The 24290-nt window shown below is 40.4% G+C and overlaps 1 protein-coding gene across 7 annotated transcripts in view; it reads right to left on the reverse strand.

Moving 5' to 3' along the window:
• The window catches only part of pde4ba (phosphodiesterase 4B, cAMP-specific a), a 195926-nt gene that overhangs the window by 45944 nt on the left and 125692 nt on the right, over window positions 1-24290 (reverse strand). For 6 of the 7 annotated variants that reach the window (XM_054790341.1, XM_054790340.1, XM_054790343.1 and 3 more), the window contains 4 exons: window positions 16655-16849; window positions 13408-13444; window positions 12072-12142; window positions 7624-7676 (listed from right to left, as the gene is read on the reverse strand). In XM_054790341.1, the coding sequence (XP_054646316.1) occupies window positions 7624-7676; window positions 12072-12142; window positions 13408-13444; window positions 16655-16849 (356 nt within the window). Of the gene's footprint in view, window positions 1-7623; window positions 7677-12071; window positions 12143-13407; window positions 13445-16654; window positions 16850-24290 lie in introns of those variants that run through there. The other variant, XM_054790346.1, reaches the window with a different exon arrangement.

Below are 24290 nucleotides of genomic sequence, written 5' to 3' on the forward strand. Positions count from 1 at the left end.
CTTTGAAAAAAAAAAAGCTTATTTTTTAGATAGCATCAGGCCCCTAGAGAGAAAATGTGTTGACACCCTTCCACACTAAAGGACATCTTTGCACATACATTATGAACACACTCTCAAAGCGTGTGGACAACATCACATGACTTCAAGAGCACTTTGCCTCGCATATATCCTGTATGACAGAACTGATGACTGCACCGGGAAGTCAGGTCACAGCTGGGTGAGGTTCTCACACATAAATATTGGCAGGATAGGATGTAATGTTTCCTGGTTCTCTTCTGAAACTCCAAATCCACAGGTGGACATGCACACCTCACACAGAAAAAGTAAATATTACACGGGCACTTTGTAGACCTCCACCAACCCTAAACATGTCTGATATTTTTTACTTGAAAAAAAGTTATGAGAACGGCAGTTAATGCTCTTCCACCCCAGTGGATGCTTGTTTTTACTGCAGCGCCATCTCCTCAATCTGACCTAAATTTTATGAGTTCCTACTTGGCCTTTGCGACAAAAAAACAATTAAGTAGCCACAGATGCCCTGGGTTAGTCTGACGGAGACTCTCCGACCATCAGCAAACATTCGTACACCAGTGTGGGCACCGCTGGAGGCAAGGTGGGTGAGGTGTCTTTCCCGGGGACACAACGGTGACCGGGTGGAGGTCCGGTTTCTCGTTTTCTCTACCTCCTGAGCCACTGCCGGCCCAATAATTTAATAGATATGACACATTAATACTGTATTGTGAATTAATTAATCTTAAATTAATCTGGAATTAACTAAACAAAACTAACTAAAACAACAGCAAAAATGGAAAAATCTGTAGTAATTTTCCTCATCATAAAAAACTGTAATCCAGCAAGAAAAAGTTGGAATTTTAAGAGAACAATGTCGTAATATTATGAAGGAAAATGAACAAAACAACAAATAACAAACTTTTTGGAAAATGGAAGTTGCGGGAAGTTAGAATGTAATGGGAATAAAGTCAAATTATGGGAATAAAGTCAAAATTACCAAAAGAAAAAAAAAAGACAAGACGTTAAGAAATTAAGAAAAACAATATGAAAACAATACGAAAAAAAGTAATAAATAAATAAATTAAATTAAATAATTTAATTTTACTAGAATAAAAATCAAAATATGAAGAGTAAAAGCCGTATTCTAAGGAGAAAAAAGTTGCAATTTTATGAGAATAAATTTCATATCATGAGGAAAAATAATGTCATTTTAGCATTTGAAATATTAAAGAAGTTGTAATATTAGAAGAAACAAAGTTGGAATTTTTGGGAAATTAGTTTGGAGAAAAATAATATCATGGGAATAACGTCAATATATTATGTCAATTAAGTCATATTACAAAAAGAGAATTTATAAAGATTATTTAAGAAGAAAGTTGTAATATTTGGGGGAAAAAAACAACAGCAAAAAAGGGCAAACAAGAGCAAAGTTCATACAAATAATATGCTTTTTCACCTATATCATAAAGCTGAGACACACTTTTTTCTTGTAATATATATATATATATTTCATTTTTCACGATGTGGCCCTCGCTTGAAAATGTTTGGACACCTCTGTGCAAAACTAATCAAGAATCAATTAGAAATCAAAACATCCATCCATCCATTAAGACAAATAAGACAATGAATCCGGGAAGCTGTTAAGATGATGTGTAATTTTACATAGCAAATGACTGGGTGACAGCATGATAATGTAGGTATGATATTAATTACGGTAGTTGCTGACGGAGAAGTAACATTAGCAAGCGTCTTGTCATTCCAAAACCTGGAAACATTTTGTACTGAAAGCATTAAAAAGTATGCAAGGTGTCATGCACCTGGGCCTGAAGCCACATTCAAACACTGAAGTGACGTGGAAGGATGTCAATGGAATGCAGGGAAAAGAAAAGACGGCAAACAACTATTTGTGGTGGGGAAAAAAGGCGGGTACAAAGCTAAACAATTATCACCTTGGAGCGGTGCGGTTTCAATGCAAGTAGAACATTATGTGCGGCAATTTTCCTGCAAAAAGAGTCACTGTTTTTGTGTTGTTGGCACAATAATGAGAATATGAGATTAGGTTTGAACACAGAGGACCCTGTTTTGTTTTTTTAGGCCTAGGAAAAGACCTCAACCCTGAATAAGCAAACCTGAATGCTAAAGCAGTAGGATATGGAAAACACAAAAGTCCAAAAGAGTGCCATTAAATGTACAGTAATCCCACGTTTATCACAGTTAATTGGTGCCAGGCCTGACCGTGATAAGTGAATTTCCACAAAGTGGGATTCTTTATTTATAAATTTAATATTTTCGTAGTTAGAGCATAGAAAACCTGTTTACAACTTTCTAAATACATTTTTAAAACATTATTAGAGCCTCCTAGACATGAAATAACACCACTATTGCCACTTTTACGCTCATACAACACAATATATTAGACATAATAAGAGTAAATAAGCCATTTAAGACATAAATAAGACTTGTGCTCGTGTGTGTTAATGTATATGTGTTCGCTAGGGGAATTGAGTGACGTCAGACACTCAGAGTTGAGTTTTATCTTGGTGTGGTTTACAGACGCAACGGTATAGCTCATTGTTTTATTTGGGATTTTTATTAGGAATAATTAAAATTTAGTCAAAAAGTGCATAATATTTCCTTCAATATGCATATTTTTTTTTACTAATAATAGGATGCACTCAACCACGGAACAGCATGATTTATTTATTCATGTATATTTTGCACTGTAGACATATAATTATGTGTATTGTTGTTTAAAAAGATGACATAGGCTGTTTTAAAAAACAACTCATTTAAATAAAAGTGGGTCGCGACTCAATGACAGTTGGAATATGTGAGTCCCAGGTTTTTTGTGTTTGTAATGCAAGACTTTCCCATGCTGGCCTCAAGGCCTCAAGACCACATCAACATCATTTATGGTATTATCGTTCAGATTACACAAGGCATTAAAAGCATGTATCCCAAGAGAGTTGAAATGAGATTCACCTGTGCACTTACGTATGATAACATTGTATCGACATGTGCATTGTGTGGGTGGAAACAATGAGCTTTTGTCTCCCTGCATCCTATTTTTCTGACGCACACATTCACAGACACAAACACCTTCGCAGACGCGCGCGCACGCACGCAACCTCATCGAGACACAGTTCCTCCTGGCTTCCGTCAAGTTACGACAGTTAATGACAACAAAACAGGAACAATCTGATCTTCTCATCCTGCCTCACACTTCCTGTCCCCCCTTGCCCCCCGCCTCTGGCAGACAGAAGCCAAATGGCTGGGTGACAGCGAAATAATGTAAGTTTTGCTCTACTTGTCAGCACAAGTGTGAATAGAGTGGGTGGTTTGCAGACATGTTGCAGTCTAAATACTACTCGTACAAAGGAATTGACCTTCACAATTACATTGATGGATTTGAGTCAATACAGTAAATTGATGCACCAGGGGATTACACACATACAGTATATGTTTAGTTCACCGCTGCTGACGTAAGTTGAGCGATTGGGACTGTTATTCACTCCATACATAGTCACCTTATGACTATGGTATAAGTCTCAAAGATCCACCTCCCGCTATAAACATACCGTAGTAAAAAAGAATAAAACTATATAAATGGTGTATATATGTATCTATTGTAGCGACCCTGAAGTTATGCTGATATACATGTTTGTGGTGTGGTTGTCTGACTGTTTTGGGTTGCCATGAATGCACCAGGGTGGGGGGGCGTGTCACTGGTCAAGCTAGTGTTGTTGTGCTGGCGTGCTTTTGTGGTGTGGTTGCGGCCGACAGCAGCCTTTATTTCTTTGCAATAAAGAGCTTGTTGATCAACCACAACCTCGTGACTTTAGCGTTGCAATATATTACCTTTGCGATCACAAGGTCAATCGCGATCCACGTGATGGGCACCCATGGCATAGTCATTCATTCATTTTCTCTACAAAAGAGAACAATTCTAATGTTCCTTGACCAACATTTGAGGGGAATATGCCTCGAAAATAGCACTTCATGCGCAAGATGACACACACAACAGAACATCATTTGCTTTTTTTGTGTCATTTTTGCAACTCTCTCTCCAAAAAAAGAACCCGACTCAAGGATGTTAAGGGACGAACAATGTGAGAAGAGAAGAGGATTCACACTGGCAATTGCTTATTGACTAGCAGGATTCACAAAAGAAGCAGGAAGACTCCAGCTTCATCATGCAGAGTAAATTATAGTGTCATATTTTAAACATTTTGTCTCAAAATAGTCAATTAAAAAAAAATCATGACCAGTAGTGTGTTCTCCTACTATCGACAGCAACGATACAAGCTGCACATTTTTATGCGGCACAAACATCCGTATACAAACACAGTATGAAACTTACAATCCAAAGGCAAAACTTGGAAATAATTCCAGACTGTGGACAAAGTGAGCCAGAAAACCTTGTTTCTCTGTGCAGCATGGCGCAGTTTGATGATGTATCAGTATCGGCAGAAAAAAACACGGATACCAAAGGATACCAATATTATCTGTGATGTAATTTTTATGCCTACCTGTATATCATCTGATGGATATTATCCAACATTCCTAATTATTTCCTTGGGGAATAATTGTAATCCCTCGTTTATCGCAGTTTATTGGTTCCAAACCCGATGGTGATAAGTGAATTGCCGCAAAGTAGGATTCCTTCTTTATAAATGGAATATTTACACAGTTAAGAGCATAGAAAACCTGTTTACAAATAACCTTCTTAATGCAGTTTTTAACATTATTGCAGCCTTTTAGACATAAACTAACATCCCTATAGTCACCTTTACACTTCTATTACCCAATATAGTAGTCATAATCGCAGTAAATAATCAATTTAAGGCATAAATAAGACTCGTGTATGTCGCTATAAATGTGTTCCATGGGGAGCCGATTGGGTGGCAGACAGGAAGCAACGCCGGGTGTTCAGAATTGAGTTTTAGCTTGGCAGTAGCCCATGTTTTTATTCGTGATTTTTATTAGGGACTATTGTGCCTGTTGTGAGATCATTCAAACCTGCAATAAATGCCTTGTTCCTGCAATCAAGTATACCGTCTGTGTCTCACCGAACATGACAGTAACATTACTGAGACCCGGCAGACCCAGGGGAGGTGTTCAGGGCACCTCTAACCTCTAACCGGTAGGAGGCCTCGGGAAGGACCCAGGACACGTTGGAGACTATATCGCTCAACTGGCCTGGGAACGCCTCGGGATCCGCCGGGAGGATGTGGACGAAGTAGCCGAAGAGAGAGAAGTCTGGGCTTCCCTGCTTAGGCTGCTGCCCCCGCGACCCGACCTCAGATAAGCGGAAGAAGATGGATGGATGGATGGATAGTAAGACCTCGTGACCAGTGTAGAATCCTAGCGTCTTCGAATGCAGGGTTGCCGCTACATGTAATTGATCGTGGTGGGCCGCCACTACAAAAGTAAAAGCCGCCACACCTTAAAAATTAACTTAACAATGTTAAGTTATATATTGTATGAATGTATATACTGCGTATGCTATATAGATAAATATAGCTGAAAAAAAATTAAGTTAATAAATAAATTAAGTCATACATTTTTTTTATTTGTCATAATAAAAAAAAAAAAATTGCAGACGCAGCAGCGGCACGACACAGTGGCAGCAGTCCCATGCAGCCCACCACCACAGCTTCAGGGAAACCCTGGAATGTGTCTTCTGAATGTTTTATGTTGATATTTTAGTTCATTTAGCCATTTTTATGCTAAAAAATGCTTAATCTAGGCAAAAAATACATACAATTTGGTTTAAAGTGCATATTTTTGCACTAATAATATGCTGTATTTAACCACAAAACAGCATGATTTATTCATAAATATATTTTTGAAAAACGGTGATCGAGTGAAGCTGCAAAATTCAAACTAAAAAGAGGTGAGAGAGGGCTACACTTCTTTTCCTTTTGTGACCAATTTGTTTTTAACTGACAATGCATTAAAAAAGCACAGATCACAACAGTGTGTACGTACATTTCTTACTGCATCTGAAAAAATTGGTTGTTTTTCCTTAATATGTGGAGACCACCAAATTTTAAACCTAAAACATATGCCTTTTTAATTTTCCTTCATTAAACCCCTTTATGTGCAGCGATTAACAACTTTAACTTAGCCTCCTTGTCTCATGTTGCCCACATCCACCGATTTCTGTGAAAATTAGCCAAGCAGTTGCTCGTAAAAACAAAACCCCTTTTCGGAAGCAATAAAGATATACGTAACACATATCTCAGAAACAACCACGTTTGTCTTTACATGAGGCCTCAACACACACGCATGCTCTTACACACACACACACACACGCACGCACGCACGCACAGACACACAGCACCTGATGAGCTGCGGTTGTGACGAAGGAAGTGAAAACGTAGTCCATCTGCTTTAACAGGAAGTCAACAGAAGCCACAGAAAGGCGCACTGACGTCAATCAGAGCCACAGGAACACCTCCCCACAGCACACACACACACACACGCACACACGATGTATATGTGTCACACAGTAAGCACTCATTCAAGTTGCACATCTTGTCAAACCACAGTTGCACTGATATTACAGGTTAAATACTCTATGAAATACTCAATTATACACCCGCATGACGCACGCACACATGCACACACACAGACAAGCGCACACATTTGAAGCCGTGTGCCCGTTACAATGGTTCTTCAACCACGTTTTACCAGACTTTCATCATTTTCACTTGATTATCTGAAAATGGCTTATGTAAAATATGCCAAATGATCTCACGGGTAACATTTTGCTTGAGATCTGCAAAGATGATGTTTTTCCGTGTCCTGCATGTGCTAATGTCCTATCCTAAGAAGATAAAGGTGCAATATATCGGTGTGTCAAATGATTCATGTTACTTAATAATATATAGTGTCGTAAGTGTGCATTACACTTCGGCACATGCACACTCTCTCAAAATAGATTCATGATTGCCCTGCTAGTATGTTGCATTTAATGTCATTGACAAAAAACATCTGGGTCTAGCCTGAGCGGTTCTTGCAGATAAATGTGAAAATAAACATCTCTAAAATGCTCATAAGCAAAACTGTGCAGGCCCTGTCGAGTACAAAGTGTCTATACACGCACACACATTGACACACCGCCTCTCTTGGCACAGACATGTAAATACATGCACACAATAACAATCATGTGACCACAGAAGAAGAGGGAGGTTTCTTTCATCTGTCAGTGGGCTGCTATATCAGATCCTAGTACTCGTGTCTGAGCTTGCAAAGTTTTGGTTGGCTTAATGAGACTGATGAGAAAGAAGTCTGGACGACAACAGTGACGGCATTGAAAGTGAAAACTGTCACGTCGGCGACTGTGGTACATGACAGAAAGACAGGATGTGGAGGGGCACAATGGTAGACAAAATGATCACCAATAAGCAAAGGGTGTACTTGAGGTGTGTCAGAAAAGTTCCAGGGCTGGTGTGACAAAGCCACAGGAGCTGTTTGTAGACGTGGTGGTTGATCGTCTGGCCCTGGCAAGACGCTGTCCCGGAACTTTTCTGACAAAACTTGTATAAATGCTCAAGGTGTAAATAACGATGAGTTGAAGTTGCATCGCAACCCAAAGCCTCTTACCTGGGAGGCACACTTTGGTGACTGCAGGCTGATTTGTGGCTGCAGGAGACCTCCTGTGAGAAGGAATCACACAAATAAATATCCGGAGCTCACATTCTGAAATCACAGATGAATGGCGAAAAACCACAAGTAACTGATATGCCTTTAAAAATGTCTAATGTCTACAAAGGTGACTGTGTCACTTCAGCTACAGACCCCCCCCCCTCTCTTCAATTGCCATTGTTCACTCGCAACACGATCAAGGTTTAAGTGCTAAATATGTCTCTCACACACCTTAAATGCAGCTAGCTAGCATAAAAATATGCCTAAATTGCCTCAGACGAACAAACATGCCGCAAATTCTCCCATAGCACCTCCCATCCTGGGTGCACCTCAATTATGTGCACTGCTATGCCAACAGAATGGATGCAAAGAGCTGATTTTAGTCAAAATGACTGACGGTAGGCTGTGAATAAATTATAAGTACAACTTTTCTTCTTTGACAGCATTTTTTCTGGAAAACCTCGCTGAACATCAAAAGGATTAACTCCATTTAACTCTGATTTATTTTTCCAAGGCTTTTGTGTGGGACACCACCAGAGAAGGGTACCAGTGATTGCACAGAGAAAATGTGCGATGACAATCATAGAACTGGAAACGGAGCTGTGGTTTTTTTTGTCTTTCGGCTGCTGAGTTGAATGTGAGCGATGTGTTTACTGAAATATCAATTGCGTACACAAATTAGTTGTACTGAGCCGGTTCCCATTGTTTTCGTGCTGAAAATGTGTATTTTTTATATTTCATAACTTACAACGTAGAGTATCACTTTCTTAAACAGTACATACTGCACCTGTCGACATACCTACAGTACTGTGTAAACATACATACCTATAAAATGGCACCAGATGACGGCACTAAGTGCTTAGTTTTATGATACAGTGATTGACTGCAGGCCGCACGGTGGTCTAGTGGTTAGCACGTTGGCCAACACAGTAACAGCCTGGAGATCGGGAAGACCTGGGTTCGATTCTCCCCTGGGCATTTCTGTGTGGGGTTTGCATGTTCTCCCGTGCGTGCGTGGGTTTTCTCCGGGTACTCCGGCTTCCTCCCACGTTCCAAAAACATGCAGGTGAGGTTAATTGGCGACTCTAAATTGTCCATAGGTATGAATGTGAGCATGAATGGTTGTTTGTCTATATGTGCCCTGCGATTGGCTGGCGACCAGTCCAGGGTGTACCCCGCCTGTCGCCCGAAGTCAGCTGGGATAGGCTCCAGCATACCCTCGCGACCCTAATGAGGAAGAAGCGGTATAGAAAATGGATGGATGGATGATTGACTGCAATACATTTGGAAACGTCACAAGAATTAAGTCGCAATGTAGTGACAATAAAGCCGTATTTTTCAAGGGAAAACATCTTCATGTTTTACATTATACAGCAAATGTATCCATGTGTTAAGATGACGATGACGGTCGAGGATTTTGTCAACGTCGGCACTTTAGTGAGAAGCACGTTTAGTGTGGAAACGGTATTTCTTTTTGCACATCATCATCCTCGGTATGAACAATTTAATGTGCGACAACGTTTGCTTGGACTGTTCATCAATGTTTTACGATGGTGACAGTTTCCTCTCACGTTTTATGTGGACACAATGCATTGCATGCCCCAAGGTGATAGCCCACAGGTCTCTGAAGGGTGATAAAAATATATATTTGAAGGCTCTGTTCTTCATTTCAGTTACTCAAATGAGAGTATCGCTAATGCTTCGACAATGTTTCTAAAGATCCTTTCAAACCGGGCCCGGCTCTGTTTGTGCAACATTATGAATTGGTGAGAAACCAGTGCCCAGACAACGTGCACCCTGCACGCAGCCATTAGTCTGGCTTTTGACTGCAATTCATTATCTGTACTGCCTATCCTGGGCAGAGTCGCAGAAAGCAATCACAGCGCTGTCAATTTGAGTCAGCAACCAAGCAAACATTGATGTTTTGGTCATTGGGAGGAAGTCACAGCCCCCAGAAAACACACAACATTTTCTGACTCCACACACACGCTCAGTCACATTTGCAGCACCAAGATGCAAGATAATGTTAACCACTCCACCTCGAACACTTTTCTTTAACCCGTATAATAATATTGTTTCATGATTAGGCTTAATATAGCCATTAATGTTGTAGCGGTACATTCAGGCTGATTTCTATGGTTTTATTTCCCACTCAATGAGATTTTTTTTGAATTTTTTTTCCATCGAGGACCGCATACAAAAAAAAAATCACTGCCACTTTGATATTTTACAGTTTGTAAACCAACCCATGTAAATATGCTAAGAAGTTCCATATCCAGTATTTAATGAAAAAACAACCTGCAGCTCAGTTTTGTGTTATTTGGTGTTATTGGTGAAAAAGCATATAAACTTTGTTCTCCTTATGTTACAATTTTTTGCTCATTCTTCCATTTTTTTTTTTACATTTTCCAAATATTTCAACTTTCTTCTAGTAACTTTTTTTCCCCTCAAAATATTAGGACTTTATTCCCGTAATATTATGACTTCTTGTAACGTTATAAGTATTTCCCCAACCTAATTTTCGAAAAATTGCAACTTTGTTTGGTTTGTTTCTCATAATATTACAATTTAAAAAGCTGATGTCTTTTTATTTAAATATTTCAACTATATGCTTCTAAAAAAACATATTTTTTTCCCCGTGTAATATTACAATTTTATTCTTGTAAAATTCGGACTTTTTTTCCTTGTAAGATTACAATTTTTTTGTTATTAATATTTTTTTTTTTACTTTATTCTCACTAAATTACTGCAGTTTTCCCATTTTTACTGTTTTTATTAGTTTTCTTGTTGTATTTTTAGAATGTGCCTTGAGCCGATACAAAAAACAACCGTGGGCCGCAAATGGACCCGGGCCGCACTTTGGACACCTCTGTTGTACTGTATAACTGCAAGCATTTTTCCTCCAATGTTTGTCTCAATGTGACTGAATGTGGGTCAGGGACGTTTACGGGATGCAGGGCAGACAAGTGAATATTTGTACGGCTTGCAGCATCCTTCAAAACACTGTGGGGGGAAAAAAACAGGCAAAGCTGCCCTACATACATATTTCTAGCCTCTCTGCATTTGCAGTCTCACTTTCACCACAAGGTGCGATACTGGAGATGGCAGTTTCTTTCTAATAAGTGTGGCTTTCATTACATTCACTGATATCATCCTGGTGTGAAAACAAATACCTCCTTTGGAAACAGCTCTAAATGTAGAAAGACACTGAAGGGTGATCAGGAAATATTGTTGCCATTAAAATGTTTGAAACCCCACATAAAAAAATGAGGATTAGGTCTTTGCATGTACGCAGGGACTCGTGCCATGGAGGGCCGAGACACTGCAGGTTTTCTTTCCAGCCAGTCACTAGAGCAGGTGATCTTAATGATCAACACCTTCAGTTTGAGGGAAGGAGCTCATCAATTAAATCACCTGCTGAAGAAACTGGTTGGAGAGAAAACCTGCAGCGTCTCGGCCCTCCAGGGCACGAGTTTGACACATGTGATGTACTGTGTTGTGTACTGTGTATGTGTCGTGTACGTAAAGGCTGTATGTATAGTCTACTACTGCCATCTTGTGGTGGTTTTATGATCATGCAGATTCAATCACTTTTTCTGCTTTGAGGGACATCTTGCCATCCATCCATTTTCTGTACCGCTTCTCCTCTTTAGGGTCGCGGGGGCATGCTGGAGCCTATCCCAGCTGACTTCGGGCGACAGGCGGCGTACACCCTGGACTGGTCGCCAGCCAATCGCAGGGCACATATAAAACAAACAACCATTCACACCTATGGACAATTAACCTAAGCTGCATGTTTTTGGAATGTGGGAGGAAACCGGAGTACCCGGAGAAAACCCACACACGCATGGGGAGAACATGCAAACTCCACCCAGAAACGCCCAAGGGAGAATCGAACCCAGGTCTTCCTGATCTCCAGGCTGTCACTGTGTTGGCCAACATGCTAACCACTAGACCACCATGCGGCCTCTTTGAGGGACAGTGGATTTATTTTTCACACAGTATCACAGTTCGGTTCAAATGTTCTGATGTAAAATGCAACAAATACTTTTGTATACTTTTGTTGTATACTACTTTTGTATACAAATATTTGTGACTTTTGTTAGGAAACAATGTTGTCTTTTGTTGGTTAGTAATTAGCCTTAGGTTGACTGTGCCTCTCTTTTCAGCTGGAATAGACTCTAGTTTAGCCATGACCCGAATGATGACATGCAGTATACGTAGATAATGGAGGGATGGATGGATGGATGATTATTATTTAAAAAATATTTTTGCTAGCATCCTATAACATGTATTTCCAGTGAATTCAAATGTGCGGTGTATGAGTGATGTTTTAACATTATCAACAACACTGCCTTAAATTTAAACAAAATGCATCCTGAAGGGCAAGACAATGAATGACTTACTTGTTGGAGGCACACTGGACATTGGTCAGCACGGTGAAGTTGTTCCTTACACTTCGAAGGCTTGCCAGGACCTGGACACATGGCAGGAGAGATGAACATTGCTCGCTTAGTTTGTGTTCTGTACATTTTTTGATGGAAATAGTATGTCACTTGTTGATTGAGAACAAAATAATTATCACTGCCCAGTCTTTGAAATTTTGAATTTTAACGTTCAACCTTGAGTGATTACTTTGCATTGGGAATATAGCAAATGTTTAATACAGCACAAATAATACAGTGCAACCTCTGAAGTCATCAGTTTAGAATGACCTTTTTAGTTCATCGAGACTTCAGCTCAGTGAGCTTTGAGTTTTTCCAAATATAGTCACTAAAAACCACAATTCCTTGCTGTTTCGCGATTGACTAAGGCCTATTATTAGTCAAAAACATGCATATTTCAGCAAATATGACCTGTTTTTGGCCTGAATCAAACATTTTCAAGCATATTAATTACATGAACTAAAATACAAATACAGTATAAGGCAATCACAAGACATACTGTACTCAAAGACAAAGGCCTGAGTTGCAGTACTTTCACAGGTTAGTGGTTGTCTGTCAGAACTGTATGTGTGTGTAATTATAATGTAAATTATGTAAGAATTATTACTACTGTATATAAGCGTGTAGTAAGAGTATCGCATTAAACAAACTGTAGGCTAGGGGTATGTGTGTCAGTGTTGCCAGGTCTCGCGAGAGAAACAAGTGACTAGCCCTCTGAAAACAAGCCCAAAACAACACGGAACTTGGGAATTTGCAAGTGACTTTACAAAAAACAAGCTAAAACCTGGCAACACTGATGTGTGTGTGTGTGTGTTTGTGTGTGTGAGTCTATATTATGTCTTATTGATGTATTTTATGTGTTATTTTCTCTTATTATGTCAACTATATTGGGTAACACAAGTGTAAAGGTGACTGTAGACGCGTTATTCCATGTCTAGAGGGCTCTAATAATATTACAATCCGTATTTAGAAGGTTGTAAACAGGTTTTCTATGCTCTAACTATACAAAAATACTTGATTTATATATAAGGAATCCTACATCATACAGTAAATTCACTTATCACAGTCAATTAAGTGGGAGAATGATAAATGAGGGACGACTGTATACCTTTTATTATTTTAAACTTTTCATTCTACAACAGTGGTCTTTTTGCACTTGTATGACCGTACAGTACGACTGTACAGTTAATAAAGGATTTAAGAACAAAATCCAAACAAATCAGATAGCATCCTGCAACAGCCTGCGTGCAATCTTGGATCATAAAGAATTTTGACCAAAAGATGGAGAAATATTTACCTGAGCAAAAGGTGTCACGATTAGGTCATCACCGTGTCTGCAAGGACAAAGACAAGTGTTCAAATATAGTGCAAACACCAAATACTTAGCATTGCATACGCCACATTAGCGATGGACAATAGCAAAGAAGATCGAGGCTGTCTCATCACTTTAATGAGCTAAGAAAGATGGACTCCAAAGAGAGTGGGAGGAAGGTCAGAACCGGGAGTCTTCAGAAGTGGAGGGATATGACCTTGTAAGGCATTTTGTTCAAAGACTAATCTATTTTTGTAAGCTGAGAAAGAGCAAGACACTTCAAATCATTGTCATGTCGGTTACTGCGGGGATATTTACAGCCACCCCCGCTGGGAGTACTGCATCAGTAGATCAACATCAGGCTGGGTGACCCACAACAGCCAAGCTGCATGGCCAGTGATGTGCTGAGACGGTAAAGACAGCACAGCTTCCTTATAGAACCAATTAAATAGAACAGAAAATTATTGTCATTGTTGCTGAACAGTGAAAAGCAATTTGGCTTTAGCTCTTGGTTTAGCAGCATATTATAATTCAAAAGACTAAAAAAAATGACTGTATATATAGTCTATTAATTTAAAGACTTGGTGTTATTGTTAATTATTCATTTGCCCTTTATTGAATAACTCTTTGCACTGATGCTGTACGTGCGTGTATATGAAGGAGGAGGATGAACAGTATTTACAATGGTGTGAAAAAGTGTTTGCCCCCTTCCTGATTTGTCACACTTTGATGTTTCCAATCATCAAACTAATTCAAATATTAGTCAATGACAACACAACTGAACACAAAATGCAGTTTTTAAATGACACTTTTTATTATTAAGGGAGAAAAAAAATAATCCAAACCTACATGGCCCTGTGTGAAAAATGATTTCCCCCCCAGTTAAAACATAAGTTAACTGAGATGAATTGAGATCTATCAGTCCGGAAAAGGTTATAAAGCCATTTCTAAAGCTTTGGGACTCCAGCAAACCACAGTTAGAGCCATTATCCTCAAATGGCGAAAACACGGAACAGTGGTGAACCATCCCAGGAGTGGCCAGCCAACCAAAATGACCCCAAGAGCGCGGCGAGGACTCATTCATGAGGTCACAAAAGACCCCACAACAACATCCAAAGAACTGCAGGCCTCACTTGCCTCAGTTAAGGTCAGTGTCCATGACTCCACCATAAGAAAGACACTGCATGGCAGGGTTCCAAGACGAAAACCACTGCTGAACAGAAAGAACATTAAGGCTTGTTTGAATTTTGCCAGAAAACATCTTGATGATCCCCAAGACCTTTGGGAAAATACTCTGTGGTCTGATGAGAAAAAAGTTGAACTTTTTGGAAGGTGTGTGTCCCATTACATCTGTTGTAAAAGTACTGCCACATTTCAGAAAAATAACATCATAGCAGTAGTAAAACACAGTGGTGGTAGTGTAATGGTCTCGGGCTGTTTTGCTGCTTCAGGACCTGGAAGACTTGCTGTGATAATTGGAACCATGAATTCTGCTGTCTACCAAAAAATCCTGAAGGAGAATGTCCGGCCATCTGTTCGTGACCTCAAGCTGAAACCAACTTGGGTTCTTCAGCAGGACAATGATCCAAAACACACCAGCAAGTCCACCTCTGAATGGCTGAAGAAAAACAAAATGAGGACTTTGGAGTGGCCTGGTCAAAATCCCGACTTCAATCCTATTTGGACATGTGGAACTGTGAAAATGATTCATGAGATGTATTCCATTGTAACCTTCATGTTCAAATAAACTACACTAAACTAAACTAAATTGAGATGCTGTGGCATGACCTTAAAACGGCGGTTCATGCTGGAAAACCCTCCATTGTGACTGAATTACAACAATTCTGCAAAAATGAGTGGACCAAAATTCCTCCACAGCGCTATAAGAGACTCACTGCAAGTTATCACAAACACTTGATTGCAGTTGTTGCTGCTGAGGGTGGCCCAACCAGTTATTAGGTTTAAGGGACAATCACTTTTTCCACACAGGGCCATTAAGGTTTTAAAAACAGCATTTTGTGTTCAGTTGCGTTGTCATTGACCAATATTGAAATTTGTTTGATGATCTGAAACATTTAAGTGTGACAAACATGCAAAAAAGAATAAATCCCAACACTGTACACACAGCGTCTGCACACGTTGCGATAAAGTCAACTGCAGGTGGTGTTTAAAAATGTGCGTAAACATTTGGACTGACGTCAAAATAAAATGGCATGCTGTGAAAGCCTTTGAGTGAAACTGCACAAAAACTGAACAATGCACAGATTTTTTTTGACAGTCAGAAGAGCATTAATGTACAAATATGTTTATTAGTGTAGGTCGCGGTGGCGCACAGCTGCACAGTGTGAGAGAAGTTTCTAATATTTTTGTTGCCACAAAAAATGTGCCATATAAATCATTGACAATTTTTGCATGTAAGTTAATGGAAAACAGTGTAGTGACACAAAAATAATAACACAAAAACCCTCCTTTCAAAAGAATCATCCCATTAATAGGAATAACCGTGAACTATGCTGCTGTTACACACAAACGGGATTATACGACATGTTCTCCGAATCTGCTAACTAAAAAGCTACCAAGGGAGTCCACAATTAAAGCCGAGGTGCACTCAAAACTTGCTGATTTTTTCATCAAATCACCGGCACATCATCAAAAACAAAAAAAACATGTAAAAAGATGTCAGTGATAACAGTCGTGATGATTGGACACCACATGATATCAATACATAATTAACTTAATGTTTTACTCACATGGAGTAATTTGGCCCCATATAATGAAGTAACTGTAACCCTACTTTTGGCCCACCATCTATAGTCTAGCTTCTTGCTTTGCGGCTGGTGTGTATTACAAGCAAAACAGAAGGCGTTCAAGGCCCTTCCCGTGCTACTTCACGTGCGTGATGGCGGTGGACACGAAAGGTAACTCTTGTTGTTGGCTTTCCAAAGTTCCTGTACTTCGTCAATATTATTTAAGTAGCAGAAATTGTGTATTTTGTGTATCAGGAAAGACCAAAATTATCCAAGATTCTTTTTCATCATCACTATACCTCAATAATGTCACAACGACACCCATGGAATTTCCATTTCACCTAAGACTAACAATTTCCAAAATATATATAGAAGATCTTTGTAGTAAAGATGTGTGCAGATTCAGAGAACGTGTCACGTATCTGTAAGCTTTTACAATATTATGCACTCAATCAAACACACGCTTGCATGCAGTTTCTACTCACAGTTCAGAGGCAATGGAGGAGTTCCGTGACATGGACTTGGGGGACAAATCATAGTCGCTATCGGAGCGATACAAAAAGGACTCTCGGCGCTGGTTGTGACCGGGGAAGTTGGTGTGGAGGACCAATCCAGAGCCGGGCGACGCCTGAGGGTCCAGAGGGCTGCAGCTGGCAGATGGACCGTTCTCCACATCAAAACTGCAAACATAGCAACACACAATGTTAGATCATTTTATTTTCCTCATCTACTCGGCATCTACTGCAGGCCTAAATGAACTCTGTAGATAAAAAGCACAAAAACCCTACGTAATAAAACATTATCAAATAATATGATGCAATATTTTGGATCATTGCTTTGACCTTAATGCTATTTACATGTTTATTTTGAAAATGAAGCACCCTGTGGTCTTAGATAGTTTTAAACTAATGATTGAGGATGAAGCAAACGGAGCGCAGATTAATTCATGAGCACTATCAACGTCCCCTTAAGAGATAAACTGCTGTCACACACTCGTAGTACACAACTGTGCATGTCTTGTGCTCTCAGTGCTACACACACACACACAGACTTGACCTGGTAAGCGAGGGCACAGTGACACGCTACAGTGCACCGTTCACTGATGGGAATTAGTGAGACTGAGGCTACTGCGTTCAGGAAGACTAATTGAAATAGTTTTTCCTGTGTCAGTGCTCTGACTGAGCCTCGGCTCTCTGTACTGCATTGGACTCACAAATAAAAAACCTACTGAATGAATGTAAGCAAGAGGATTTTCTAAAGTGGAGCCCTACTTGACATTGGAGTAAAGCAGCAAAAAAAAGCTTTATATAGATAAAGTAGGGAAAGCTAAAGCCTCACAGTCAGAAAGGTATTTTTTTAAATATTTATTCTCCGAAAATATTTTTTTCCGCACAAAACACAATATCATTTACAATAAGTCAATAATAGGCCGCACGGTGGTCTAGTGGTTAGCACGTTGGCCAATACAGGAACAGCCTGGAGATCCGGAAGACCTGGGTTTGATTCTCCCCTGGGCATTTTTCGATTCTCCCCTGGGCATTTCTGTGTGGAGTTTGCATGTTCTCCCCGTGTGCGCGTGGGTTTTCTCCGGGTACTCCGCTTCCTCCCACATTCCCAAAAACATGCAAGTGAGGTTAATTGGCGACTCTAAATTGTCCATAGGTGTGAATGTGAGTGTGAATGGTTGTTTGTCTATTTGTGCCCTGCGATTGGCTGGCGACCAGTCCAGGGTGTACCCCGCCTGTCGCCCGAAGTCAGCTGGGATAGGCTCCAGCATGCCCCCGCGACCCTAATGAGGATGAAGCGGTATAGAAAATGGATGGATGGAATAAGTCAATAATAATTATAATATAATTATATATATATTAATTTAGGCTTAAAACTGGAACAATGGCAACTGGAGACCTCCGCCAAGCGCCATACATGCTAATGTTGGGATGTTAGTGTTTATATAATAGTCTCCCTATGAAAACGGCTAAAAATGCTACTGTGTTAATGTTAGCATGCTAACATACCCAGAACGCAACCGGTCCCACACATTCGCAAGGACTACTTTCGCTAATTTTTACGACAGCGCTTCTGCGACGTCACGTGGTACTTATTATTTTTTTAATGTATGAACATAAATGGTCAATAACCATACATCATATATGTAAGATGTTGGGAGGTTATTTTCTAAGCAACTCCTGTTAAAATACTTCGTTAGCATGGGGATGTTTCTATCGTCGTATGACATCCACCAAGACTGAGCTACGTAAAAACGTACGCAATGCACGTAGCGCAGACGTAAACGTCATATCCAGTTGCGGGTAACATGCCTAAATAAATAGAATAAACCACATAAAATGCAGTTATATTTCAACGTAAACAACCATGAGTACAGTGCAATGATGGATTCATCTAGAGGATTCAGCTTTTTCAGTTTTATTTTGTAAACAGGGAAATACCATCCACCCAAACATATCTTCCAAGCAAATGGTTTTTGTGTGTATTTTTTCAGTGGCGACAAAAAAAAGGTAAAATAATTTCTGGAACAAAGTAAAGAGGGCTTATTAATTGTTATTAATTGTCCACTTGCACCAAGGATATGATATAAGAAAAAAAGAGATTGATCATCCACAATCTTTATGTGAGACATGAACAAACATCTTTCTTTTTCTGTGCATTCTAAAGATATGAAAACAGCTAAAAGAGGAAATACTTAATGTATGTAATGGGACACACCTATTGCACCTAGAAAGGCCGCTATTAAAACACAAAAACAAGGTTTTATGGTTTTACATACATGCTGTCACCATGTAGTAACAGGTACATATAAATCCTTTTGAAAAAAGCTCCAAAAAGCGGCAACAGCGCCTCATTTACATATAATGTCACCTGCATATTAACCAAGTTACTGCGACATTTTTATTATTGTTATTAGCATTGTTACGTCGAAGAACCACGTTACTGGCGTAGTGACACCTCGCCACACCACCCTGTCTAGCTTTACCACACACTCACCCGCAGCGCGTCAGCGCCGTGCTCACAATGCCTCAGGCCACTGCTGAAACGTAACGCTCCATAGCGGAGCCGCTGCCACCGCTTCTGTGTTTTTGTTTTTGAGTTTGGAAAAGTTAATGCACGGTGCAGCATTCGTTTCTATGTTGCTATGTGAAACCAAAGTTTCTACCAGACTGGTCATGACAGAGCAAGTCTAAAAGATCTAAAGCAAATGTGAATGCACTTTATTATACATGTTCACACATGCATGCCTGCACTTTGCACCATCCATTCACCGCTTGACTGCATCTTCCCTCGGGTCAATTTGGTGTTTTATGTCAAACGATCACGTGTATAAAACACTACGCAACACGCACATGTAGATAGACGCGCCTCAATTGACGGGCCAAAAAACAGCGTTAAGGATTGTCACTTTATGATAAGTTTCCCAATCCGTCTGCATCCAATTAGCCAGTGAGGAACACTACTACTACAGTATGGTGAGAATACTTGCACTTTGAAGTCCATTTGCAGGTTAAAATCATGTTATCGTCACCACTCAGTCTGTAGCTTTTACCTCCTTTGAGCAGGTGAGGTGAATGAAAACTCAGATCAGCAGGCTTTGGTCTCACTACACACAATGTTTAAAACCAAAAATAACGTTATCTAACTGCTTTGTGGTTGTGCGTAATGAGCAAAAGCTATGAAAATAAGAGCTGATCTTGTGTCTGTGTTTGCCCTTTAGTGTTCTTAACCAGACAAAGAAGGGATATGCAAGCATTTTGCCTTGGAATAACAGGACAAAGACTGTGCTTGGGAGCCTTTTCTGTGAAATAGGGTGTATTTGTCTGGGAACCTATCGTCACTCTGTTACGCTCACACGCTTTCTACGGAAATTCATCGATGGAAAAACACGCGTGTTGCACGTTGACTGGAAGCGATTCAAAATGGTGTTTGTTTTTTTTAAACAGAGGACACGAGACAGGATGAGACTGTTTACCAGTCAGAGATGTCAAGACAACCAGAGTCTGAAAGTTTCATTGCAAAGATTTAGTGATGACAATTCCAGGATGACGGGAAATTACTCAATATCGGCTTGAATCAGTGTCATTGTGCCCTTTTTCATGACTCAGTAACACATATTTGACATACAGCGAGGGGGCTTTGGGGGAATGGATACATTTTCTAAATTCTTAATTTGCTAAATTAAACACACTATCTCATTTCAAATGAGACACTGAGGAATGAAAGATAAACGGTTGCTCAGAAGAGTTTCTTGCTGTTAAAACAGGAAGCTCTCTCTCACCCCAAACAATTTACTAGGATGACAAGACATTCCATTCCCATGTTCCAACTGTGCTGGTCCAACTAACTGGAATGACTGCAACTGCACACCTGAATTGTTGATGGATTACATGAAATATTTGGAGAGAAAAGAGAGGATCAATCATGTTTTCACAATAAGTTCAAAACCTTTTGGCCTAATAATCTGAAGCACTGTGGACCTAGCAGAGTTGACTGGAACTCTAACAGCCATCACTGAATCACATCTAGCAGAGACCATGCAAATCCTTTTAATAAATGACTTACAATTCTCCTGAAAGGGGTACCAGAGAGGGTGCCGTCACTTCGAGGGGCATGACGCACAACGGGGTGATGCTATGACCAAATAAAAACACACGACAAACACGTGTGTGCGGTATGTTTTTATTTATCGTCAATGTGCATTGACGAAACGGGGGAAACAGTGTTGAATACTTTCTTTGTGTCTGTTGCGTATAAAACACCATCTGATGTCAATTTCAGCCCGTTTGTGACATGCCAGAGTGTGTCACAAAGACGATTAAATAAATAATACAAAATGGTGGAACTTGCACATCAGCTGCTGTGATTTCGAAAGAATAACACCTCCTTGGGCGCCGTTTGTTCCATCAAAAACATGTACTTTGGCCAAAAATCAACAAAACATTACACGTCGTCACTGTAACCAGCGTAGCACGCACACAATGTAACTAAAATTGAATCGCAGAAGACTACATGCAAATGAGCTGACCTTTGCCTTGACGCACAATGTGAACTTCAGAGTATTTGCGTGTTATTTCTCGTCAAAATTCAGACAATGACGAAAGTGACACTGATTCAAAATCAGAAGTATGACGTAATGTCAAGACCATCTGCACATACAACAACAACAAACCCTGGTTCACACCCAAACTTAGCAGCTGAGTCAGGCCAAGGAGGAGGCCTATAGAAGTGGGGATCAGAACCTGTACAGGCAGGCCAGAAATTCCCTGACAAAGGAGATCAAGGTGTCTAAAAGGAGCTACACTGAGAAGCTAAAAAACAGCTTTGCTGCCAACAACCCTGCGTCAGTTTGGAGAGGCCTGCAGGACATCACAAACAGGAGATCATTCCACTACTCTGTGGAAAACCCCCGACTGGCTGATGACCATAAGACCTTCTACACCAGGTTTGAAAGGAACTCTTTGTCACCCCTCACCCACTAACCTGCACCCCTGGCCTCCCTCCCCCCCGCTCCCTTTCCTCTGACCCCCAGCCTGGACTGAAGATCTATAGGATGTCGGTCAGCTCTTTCAGAGACAAAAGGATTAAATGACTACAGACCTGTGGTCCTGACATCTGTGGTCATGAAATCCTTTGAGCGACTGGTGTTGAGCCACCTGAAGGACATCACAGGCCCCCTGCTGGACCCCTTGCAGTTTGCCTACAGGGCAAACAGGTCAATGGATGATGCAGTCAACATGGGACTGCACTACATGCTGCATCACCTCAACTCCCCAGGGACCTATGCAAGGATCCTGTTTGTGGACTTCAGCTCGGCTTTCAACATCCCTGAGATCCTCCACCAGAAGCTCTCCCAGTTCACTGTGCCAGCCTCCACCTGTCACTGGATCACCAGCTTCCTGAGTGACAGGAGTCAGCAGGTGACGCTGAGGAGCATCACATCCAGCACCTGGACCACCAGCACTGGCGCTCCCCAAGGGTGAGTTCTCTCTCCACTGCACTTCTCCCTCTATACTAATGACTGCAACTCAGGGGACCCTTTTGTGAAACTCCTGAAGTTTGTAGATGACACGACAGTCATCGGTTTCATCCGGGATGGTGAGGAGTATGCATCCAGATGGGAGGTTGACCAGCTGGTCCTCTGGTGTGGTCAGAACCATCTAGAGCTGAACCCGCTCAAGACTGTGGAGTTGACAGCGGACTTCAGGAGAAACCCCAAAGATACTAATGTGGACACCTTCAGGTTTCCGTGAACCACAATCTCTCGGGACCTGAAGTGGTCCTCCCACACAGAAAAAAGGCCCAGCAGAGGTAGTACTTCCTATGACAACTCAGGAAGTTCAATCTACCCTAAGAGCCGCTGACCCAGTTCTACACCGCAATCATTCAGTCTGTTCTGAGCACTTCCATCACTGTCTGGTTTGGATCTGCAACCAAAACAGGACAGGAACCGACTACAAAGGATCGTCAAGTCTGCAGAAAAAATAATTGCAGCCCACCTTCCCTCCATCTGTGACCTGTATCGGTCCAAGGCCAAAAAGTGGGCCGGGAACATCACTACAGCGCAGACCCCTCACACCCCAGACACAAAATGTTCAAACTCCTCCCCTCAGGTTAGAAAATAAGAACTTAACTTTTTGCTTGCTATGTCATGCTTTTGGTACCACTTTCAGGAGAATGACCCAATAACAAAACAGGCAAAAACAAACCATGAGTCACAATGTTATGGCTGATTGGCGTACATCTGCTACTAAATGTCTTATATTAGTCTAAGATGCACTTTAAGATGAAGAGACTGGCACAGGAAGGCAGGCTGAAGGAAAACATTCTTTTACTGTGAATTAATCACTTGCTTCCTGTGTGTTACGGTGAAGGAAAACCAGTGGCTGTTTGTCAGGTGGTGCAAACACTTTCATTTGTCATGGTCTTTGTTTAAATGTTATTTCAACAGCACGCACTCATCTGTTAGGACTTGGAACTGGGACTTGTAATCAATTGTGCAGTTACACAACAATTTGGTTTCAACAACAGTAGGAGACATTTGGATTTGGTGATTGGGATTAAATATGAAAAGCCTGAGAGACAGTCAATCCAAAAAACATTTTGTCTAACCAGCTGCCTAGCGGTATGCCAGAGCTCTGGTCCACAAGGACCACGAGTTGATCCCATCAGACTGAGCAAGAATAGTAACCGGGTTTTATGTTCTGAAGATGACAGTATATGTTGTTATATACATTTTCAAAGAGTACACCAGCTATAGGAGACATTGATGTCGAAAACAGTTAATTAAAACCCAATAGTTTTGTTTTATTTCAATATGTTCCTCAGTAACACGATGAACTCAACCAGGGGTGCCCAAAGTTTGGGAGCATTTGCAGCCTGTCGCCTTGGGCACATTTTAAACATACAATTAAACAAGAAATCTTAACAAAACAACAAGAAAAATGGAAAAAGAGCAGTAATTGTACGACAATAAAGTAGAAATATGAAAATAAAGTCATAATATTAATATAACATTACAACAACAAAAACAATATTCCAAAATAATTGTTTGTTTTTTTTGCTTATTAGGATAAAAAAAAAGAATAAAGTTGCAATTATCGGAAAACTAGGGTGGGAAAAAGTTGTGATATTATGAGAATAAAGTAAAAACGCTATGGGAATTAAGTCACAGTGTTAAAAGAAGATTCAAGTAGAAGTTCAAATATCATTAAAATTGTTAGCATATCATATGTGTTCGTTTACAATGTGCAAAATATCAAAGTGGCCCCCTATCCTTTTGTTACCGTATGCGGCCCCCGCTGGGAAAAGTTTGGACAACCCTGAGTTTCACAATAAGCAATCAAATTGCCACTGAAGCATACAGTACTGTATGCGTCACTGAGGATCTGCACATTCACTTCCTTCTACTGTTTGTGCACCACCACTGATTTGAGAATGCCATAAGGGAAACACGAGCGCCTCGGTAGACAATTACACAGGTACACGTGGTCCTCACGGGATGTGTAAAGTCTGGCCTTTATTATTCATTGATACACTTTCTTAGAAATGTTCTGTGATTTTAGCAACTGCAACACTGTTTTATTCATATTTGTCAATCAATAACCTTGCAGT

This window comes from Dunckerocampus dactyliophorus, chromosome 10 (assembly GCF_027744805.1).
Source record: "Dunckerocampus dactyliophorus isolate RoL2022-P2 chromosome 10, RoL_Ddac_1.1, whole genome shotgun sequence".
In the NCBI taxonomy this organism is placed as follows: domain Eukaryota; kingdom Metazoa; phylum Chordata; class Actinopteri; order Syngnathiformes; family Syngnathidae; genus Dunckerocampus; species Dunckerocampus dactyliophorus.